General features: G+C 37.8%; 1 protein-coding gene across 2 annotated transcripts in view; it reads right to left on the bottom strand.

The window, feature by feature from the left end:
* Window positions 1–6493, bottom strand: part of HDHD2 (haloacid dehalogenase like hydrolase domain containing 2) — a 26277-nt gene extending 19784 nt beyond the window's left edge. The window contains exons 1-2 of one of the 2 annotated variants that reach the window (XM_007465609.1): window positions 6346–6493; window positions 3707–3915 (exon numbers count right to left, since the gene is read on the bottom strand). In XM_007465609.1, the coding sequence (XP_007465671.1) occupies window positions 3707–3896 (190 nt within the window). In that variant the 5' untranslated portion in view covers window positions 3897–3915; window positions 6346–6493. The remainder of the gene's footprint in view (window positions 1–3706; window positions 3916–6345) is intronic. The other variant, XM_007465608.1, reaches the window with a different exon arrangement.
* Window positions 6494–8437: the final 1944 nt, after the last annotated feature.

Here is an 8437-nt window from a genome sequence, read left to right as displayed (position 1 = left end):
TTCAGCAGGGACACTGAGGGCACCGGAGCAGCTCTGCATGAGATGTCGCACGCTGCTCCTCAGCGCACAGCCCCCAAGGCTAACCTCCAGTTCCCCTGGGCAGTTAGTTCTGTGGGCTACAGGCTATTTTCTTTTTGTCATGGACATTTAAAAAATATTAAAAAGTAGAAAGAGTAGCTCATAATGAGCCCTGATGTACCCATCACCCAGCTTTAGCAGTCATCAACATTTTGCCAATCTCATTCACCATTCTCTACATATTTTAAAGTCTTTTAAGTATATTTGAGTATCATCTCACCCTTTCATATTTCAGTACATATCGTTAACTGATAAAGACCTAAAAAAAACCCCACCTTAACATTATTACACCAACAAAGTTAAAATAATTCTTTAATATCACTCAATACCTAGTCCACATCTGAGTCTCCCCAAATGCCTCAAAATGTCTTTTTACATCTGATATGTAATTGGCACCCAACAAGGTCCATATATTGTATTTGATTGTTATCCTTTACATCTCATTCTACAGCAACATTCCTCTCCACTTACTGGAGCAACTAAATCATTAATCTTGGAAAAGGTCCCACATTCTGGATTTGGCTGATTGCTTGTGATATTATTTAATTTATTCCTTTACTCTTATTATTTCCTATAAACCAGTAATTGAATCTAGAGGCTTCATAAGTTCACATTCAATTACTAGGCAAGAGTACTTATAGGCAATGCTATGAATTTCCAATTACATCACATCACGAAGCACAAGAGTTCTGCGTGTTCTACTTCCAGTGATGTTAAGACTGATCAATAGGTGCAAGTGGTGTCAGCCTGATTCCTCCATTTTGAAGTTCCCCATCAACTCTTCACCTAATGTGTTTAAAATCTATTGATATTGTTGCCTGTTTCACTAGGGTTTGTTTGTTTTTTTTTAACATCTTTATTGGAGTATAATTGCTTTACAATGGTGTGTTAGTTTCTGCTTTATAGCAAAGTGAATCAGTTATACATATACATATATCCCCATATCTCTTCCCTCTTGCGTCTCCTTCCCTCCCTCCCTCCCACCTCCCTATCCCACCCCTCTAGGTGGTCACAAACCACCGAGCTGATCTCCCTGTGTTATGCAGCTGCTTCCCACTAGCTAGCTATTTTACGTTTGGTAGTGTATATATGTCCATGCCACTCTCTCACTTTGTCACTAGGGTTTGCCAAATGGTGATTTTCTAATTCTGCCATTCTTTTTGCATTTACTAGCTATAATTCTTCTAGAAAGAACTTACCCTCATCAAATGTTTAGTTAGTATAAAATATAGTTAAAATAGGAAAGGCAGGATAAATGCTTGTTTCATTTATCCATTTTCAGAATGAGTTACTGCCCTAACAACTTCCCATAGTGACCAATGAGTTTTGTGGGGATGAATATCATTTTGAACTTTTTATATGTATGACACATTGCAATCTACTGCAATCAGTATTCTTTCTGATGCTCAAACTATCCCTTCAAATTGGCTTCAGCGTCCTTTAGGCATGACCTTATTAGTTTTCGATAGTTTCCTTGCTAACAATTAGTTATCCCAGACTCATACAACGCCTGCCCAGATCTGGAATCACCCATTTCTCCAAGGAACTAAAGTGGGAAACCATAGTAGACACCAGTCTGACCACTGGGCTTCGCTGCTTCTATGCCTTTTTAGTAGAAGATCTAGATAATATGTACTTTTTGAGAGAGCAAGGGAGTTGATATTTTTAATTCAAAATTAATACATACCTCATCTGATTTTTATATTTCTATCTCTTTTCACTTACACTTAAAATCTGGAGTACTAACAATACTAGTGTAACTACTACTTTATCGTATAATACATGTATAATTACAAAATAATATCAACACTACTAATAACACTAATACTACTGAATGCAGTTTTAGATTTCTTTGCAGTTCTTTTATCCTTAGAATTGATCCCCCCATGAATGAACTGTCAAAATATTGAATTTTAAAGTCATCTAAAGTAATTCTTTTCTCTGAGTGGTTATGCCACCAACTTTATATAGAGTTCATTTGTTTCAATCTGTTTTTGGTTTTCAGGGATTGGTTTGTTTTTAACTTTTTAATTGTCTTTTAAATATGTAAAATATATACATGGTTCCAAAGTCAAAACTAGATAATAACGTACTTTTAGAGAAATCACCTCTCCTCTTCCCACCCTCCCCCTTTAGATAACCATTTTTACTAATTTTTCATTTATCATCCTTCAGCTTCCTTCCACAAATGTAAGACAAATACATTCATATCCATTTTCCTCTCATTTTCTTACACAGATAAAAGCGTGTAAGGTTTCCTATACCATAATTTTTTCACTTAATATATCCTATGAAGATCACTCTTATCACGATATAGAATTCGCCATTACTTATCTTTCAGCTACAAAGCATTCCATTTTGTGGACATTTCATAGTTTTAATCAGTCTCTTCCAATGAACATTTGGGTTGTTTCCAATCTTTTGTTATTACAAATAAGGTCATAATGAACAACCTACCTTATTCATATGTCCTTGCACATTGTTGTTACTGCATCTTGGAGGTAGATTCCTACAAGAGGCAGTACTGCTTCACATGCAATTTTGAGAGCTACTGCCAAATTCCTCTCTGCATGAGTTGTGCCATTTTATATCCTGTCAGCAGTCAGATCTTTTTTTTTTTTTGGTACGTGGGCCTCTCACTGTTGTGGCCTCTCCCGTTGCAGAGCACAGGCTCCGGACGCGCTGGCTCAGCGGCCATGGCTCACGGGCCCAGCCGCTCCGCGGCATGTGGGATCTTCCCGGACCGGGGCACGACCCCGTGTCCCCTGCATCGGCAGACGGACTCTCAACCACTGCGCCACCAGGGAAGCCCTAGTCAGATCTTTTAATAAATTTACTTTCTGTTTAATTCACCCAAAGTTGGTTTCTGGTTTTTGCAAATTCTGATTGATATACAGTTATATTTCCTGATAGTATAAGTTTTGAGGTTCTGCCTAACTATATATCCATGCTGCAGTTCTCTAATCATTATTTATAAAGCTATCACATGGTTGTATAATGATGTATTTATACTTTTTCTATATTGTGTATTTCACCCTGAGTATCATCTACAAAAAGCAGTGTGGCAAAGCTTCATGACACAAGGATATTTTTCCAAAGAGAAAAATTTTATTTTCTCTTGATTGAAAATATTTCATGGTCATTGCAAAAACTTCAAACCATACAGAATGAAATCTATTTTTAAACAAGTTGACCTTGGTTTATCTCATATAATCAAACTAATACAGTGGCTCCAGGAATGACGATTGTAATACTCAAAGAAATCTTAACCTGTGTTTTTTCAAACTGTGGGCCATGATCCATTAGTAGATTGTGAAACTAATCTGGAGGACTCTAAGCAGTATCAAAATCACACAGTTAAGTAAACCAAATGGAAAATAGAGTACATCTCACAAGTAAGAGTACTGTTTAACATATACAAATACACATACATACATCCTGGATTTCTATGTAATGTGTTTCACTTATTTTGGAGTGCAGTCAAAACAGGTTTGAGAAACACCAATTTAGATTCAAACTACTGATGACAGAGGAAATCTGACTTAATACTTCTAAACATCCAGTTTTAAGAATGATTTATAAGCAGATATGAAGAACCAATTTTTAAATCTTTCCAAATTTCTCTTACCTTTAAAATCAGGTAGGGCCCGATCATCAACCAGCAGCATGGGTCGGACTTGTTTCTGCTCTACCAAGTTTCTGGCTGCAGTCAGAGAAGTGAATATTTCATCTTCAGAGATATCAAACTGCAATTTTTTCAATCTTTCCAAGAGATCTTTCTTGCTCTCTTTGGTTGTATTGGTCACAAACCTAACCATTACAGAAGTAGCACGTAACCTGGAAAAGTAAAATTCAGGTGTCAATAGGCAACTTTTACATTCCAGCTCCATAAAACCTAATTTGGTAGCACTTGCCAAAGGTCAGAAAATTAAGGCTAAGTCACTGAGTAAGTGTTTTTATGGCCAGTAGGTTTTATAATCTATTCAAAATTGCTTACAGATTATCCACACCCTGTGGACTGCTTCATCTCCAAAGGCTGTAAAGTCTACCCTTTCAAGGGCCTTCTATACTTTAACTGAATTTTACTACAGGGTTTTAGTAAAGAAGTAAAAAACAAAAATAAAACAAAAAAACTCAACACTAAGTAACCACCATACTCACAGAATATGAGAGGTGAAAGTTATCTTAGAGATTATCTACTAGTGTAACCTTCTGAAGATGAGAAAACTCAGGCCTAGAGGATTAATGACTGGGCTCAGCTGTACACAGCTGGGCAGGAGTAGGGCTGTGACAAGAACTCCAGCCTACGTCCTAGACAGGGTCTGACCCCCTATACTAAAAGAACAGAGGACGCCTCAAGAGTTCGTCCTTCCTCTTAGCCAATTAGACACTGGCTAAGCCCTAATGTGCTACTAAGTTTACAAACAGAAACTACTTGGAGAAAGAAACATTCCACTTTTACAGACTGGAATGTGCTTTCCCTTTGAACTACTTTTGAATCCATAATCTGCTTTTGGAACCTAAACTGGCAGTCAGGTATCAGAGAAAGAATTCATGATAATCCAGCTTTCTTTCAAAACAAAAATTATTTTCTTGGTCTTACAGTGCTTTAACCTAAAAATAATTTACCTACAATTAAAATTCTTGTATTAATACCCTGTTGCTTTTTATCTTATACCTGCCTCAAATAGACACAAGGCATAAAGCACTATCCATAATTTTAAAAAAGCAAGCAAATAAAACAGAAAAGAGATTTTTAAGAATTCACTCCAAGAGCATTCATAAATTTATATGATTAAATAGTTCAATATAATTATGATTATCTCTATAATATCTGTACAGTAGCTTTTCTGAAAAACCCATTAAATTTGGTAGTTTATCTCTCAAAAGAAATTGAATACTTCAACGTAACTATTATCTTAAAAATGAACAAGTCTAAGTACTGAAATGATCATATCATTTTTAATGAGCATTTTAAAAACCTTTTCTTTTTGCTAGTCCCTCAACTTCCCTTAGTCTGTTTGTTTCTATAGAAACCAAAACTGCCAGTGACAGTATAGCAATCTCTCTGGGATGGAAACCTGCCAGCGTCAGTGAGAGAACAATCTGTAGGCTCCTGCCCCTCCAGAATGGCAGGCTCATAGTTTACAGAGGTACTTAGAGATGTCATTCATTGTTCACCAGAAATAAGATTTTTCTTTCCATCCAGAGCAGAAAGCTCATCTTTGAAGCAGTAAAAGCTCTTGTCCAACAGGAGAGGAGACTGACTGACAGACATCCTTTTCCCTAGAAAGTCTGAGAGAGAACATGGCAAGGAGTCAAGAGAAAGTCCCCGTCTCCAACTGATTTACTTCAGGCTTTAAACATATTGTTGTCCGCCTGTAAAATGAATGTCATGACTGCTGGCTAAGTCAAGAGCTTCCATGACACCTACCAGATCTAAAATCTCTTCACACTCACTGAAGCCCCAAATGGAGAGTAAGCTCCTTGAGAGAGTGCCAAGTCAGTGTTGATCTCTTGCCGTAATACCTGGCACTGTGATACTAGTCACTAGATTTCCTGAACAATAGCATACTATGTGAATATTGTAAGGTTTGAAAATGATAAAGCACCACATGCTGAGTATTGTTGATTTTGAAAACTCCTCTAAATTATTTGAAGATAAGATGCTTAATAACATTACTAGTTCTGTTGTACTGAGGAGTACTTTTTTGAGGAACAAACATTCACATTCAGTTCACTTTACCAAGCTTTCATTATGTATTTTGTATCTAGACTTGTGGTGATGCATCAGAAATGTAAGACAATCTCTAACCTTCAAAAGCATTAAGTTTAGTTAATGGAAATAATTCTAAAATTTCAAGTTCCTTAATTAAATTTTATTTGAGCAGCTGCACACTCAGTGTTAGATCTTAGCTGAAGAAGAGTGCGCGGAACTATGGCTTTGTACATGTGTGTTTCGTTTTGTGATTCCAGGATTCATTTGTGATTTTTCCAATGCTACTTATTCCACATTTCAGAGTCTCGTGTTTTCATTCCCAAATTTACACTACCGACTTAGAAAAAGATACACATAAAGAACAAAAAGACTAAATCAAAAGGCCAAACCTAACAAAAGGCTTAGAGAACAATGTCTGGAAGATTATTACAATGCATACATCTTCTAGCTAAGCCCAAGGCAGTTCCTGTATATATGGTAAACTGGTGAAATGCTACCTTAAGGCCATCCATTCAGCTAATGATCTGCCTTGGTAAAACGGCACCTACAAACATATTTGTCAGCTGAACGTGGAGGACAGCTTGCCTTTGAAGAGCTTCCTGTGCACCTGGCACAGCTGTATCTTCAATGTGAAGTGTGCCACTGAGATCCACCAAAACAGCTTTTAATGCACGGCATGCTGCCATCCTTCATTCCCTAAGAGAGAGCAAATGAAATTAAAAATACAGTTTAGGAAACAATGGACAATTAAAAACTGGTTAAGTCTTCAAAATATCATTCATATCTAGACAGATACTTAGTGTTAAGCTGCCTCCCTTTTAGGAAAAAAGTTTTTTAAAAATCAAAAATCCAAATTTGATCCATAAAACTTTTATAATGGTTAGGGTTTTATTTTTCAGTCTTAAATTAAAACCATAGGAAGGAAAATGTTAAAAAAGGAGGTTACTATTTACTTCAGGTTTCTTAAAATAACTCGTCGTGGAACAATTCATGCATTTATTTTTAAATATGAGAAAATGTACTCTGAAGAATGGGTGGATGGAAGGAAGCCCTAAATCACTGGCAAAATCTTTTTCCTCTTTGGTTATATACAATGAAATGTTCTAAGCGCCCATCTCCATTGTTATATCCTGAAGCAGCATATATGGCCAAAGAGCTACCAGTATTTATACTGGTCAGTGAGGAGGAAATTTCAAGTTACAAAGCAACTTTAGTCAGGAGATGTTTTCCTTACCTTACAATGTCTGACTTTCCTTTTGCATATTTTCCCTTTAAAATATGTTTATTATGAGCTATATCATATATACAGTGGAGTATAAGGTATATCTGTGGTTTAAAGATAATAAGGGAGTGGATAAGAACGGTGTGGAAGCTAAAGAGAATAGGATGGGACTTCATTTTTAGTTTTTTAAACTTATTCTTTTTTCCATTAAAAAAATTTTTAGAATAAAATATTTCAGACATACAAAAGGTATCAAGGATAATACAACGCCCTTTACCCATCATTCAGCTTCAAAAATAAAACATCATTGAAGGAGCTGGAGCCCTCTGTGTACCCTCTGATCTGATTCCGCTTCTCCCCCTCCCCAAGGTTACTACTTCCGATTTTTTTTTTTTTTTTTCTTGCGTTATGCGGGCCTCTCACTGTTGTGGCCTCTCCCATTTGCGGAGCACAGGCTCCGGACGCGCAGGCCCAGCGGCCATGGCTCACGGGCCCAGCCGCTCCGCGGCATGTGGGATCCTCCCGAAACGGGGCACGAACCCGCGTCTCCTGCATCGGCAGGCGGACTCTCAAGCACTGCGCCACCAGGGAAGCCCACTACTTCCGATTTTGATGTGCTGAAAGCTTTGTATCACTATTCTTCTACAGACACTTCATGACTTGCTTTACCACTCCACACTGTGAGATGTAGCCATGTTAACACATGTAAATACAGGTCATTCATTTTTCACTGCTGTGTGGTATTCCATTGTGTGAAAACACAATTTAACTTTTCTGTTCTCCTGATCATGAAGATTTAGGTAGTTTTGCACATTTTATTATAGTGAAAAGCACCTCTATGAACATCCTTCTGCATGTCTCTGGTGGCCGTGTGTGTGAACATTTCTCTGGGGTCTTCCTCAGTCTGAGGGCATGTGCTAATCTTCACCCTTACAGGATGTTGCCAAATTGCCCCATTCATTGTATCTTCATAGGGCAAATGTGTACTGAGCACTTACTATGTCAAGCCCTGATGTGACAGCAGAGCTGGAAGAGCCATCTTCTTTAAAGTGAGAAGCAGAAAGAGAAGGGGGAAAGAACCAGGGGAGATATAAGTAGTCAATGAACAAGAATTTGTGGAGAATTCTACCAGAAGAGTTCTCGGGTGGTTTATGACATCCATGGGACACATGGAGGATGGAGGGGAAGACCTCTCTCTCCTAGCTGGCTCCCTCTGAGATGTCATTGTGAGAGCTCAGGATGGCAGTCACCAGGCCCAGGTGTTGGTCCTGGTCCTGCCTCAAATTCACTGTGTGACCTTGGTCTAGTGCCTTCTCTGGTTTTAAGTTTCTCTTCAATATGTGGGGGAGGGAGGCAAGATGAGGCCTCAATCTTTTTTTTGTTTGTTTGTTTTTTTGGCCATGAGGCATCTTAGCTTC

This window comes from Lipotes vexillifer, unplaced genomic scaffold, assembly GCF_000442215.2.
Source record: "Lipotes vexillifer unplaced genomic scaffold, Lipotes_vexillifer_v1.1 scaffold36, whole genome shotgun sequence".
Classification (NCBI taxonomy): domain Eukaryota; kingdom Metazoa; phylum Chordata; class Mammalia; order Artiodactyla; family Lipotidae; genus Lipotes; species Lipotes vexillifer.
This window is presented reverse-complemented; position numbering and strand designations above follow the sequence as displayed.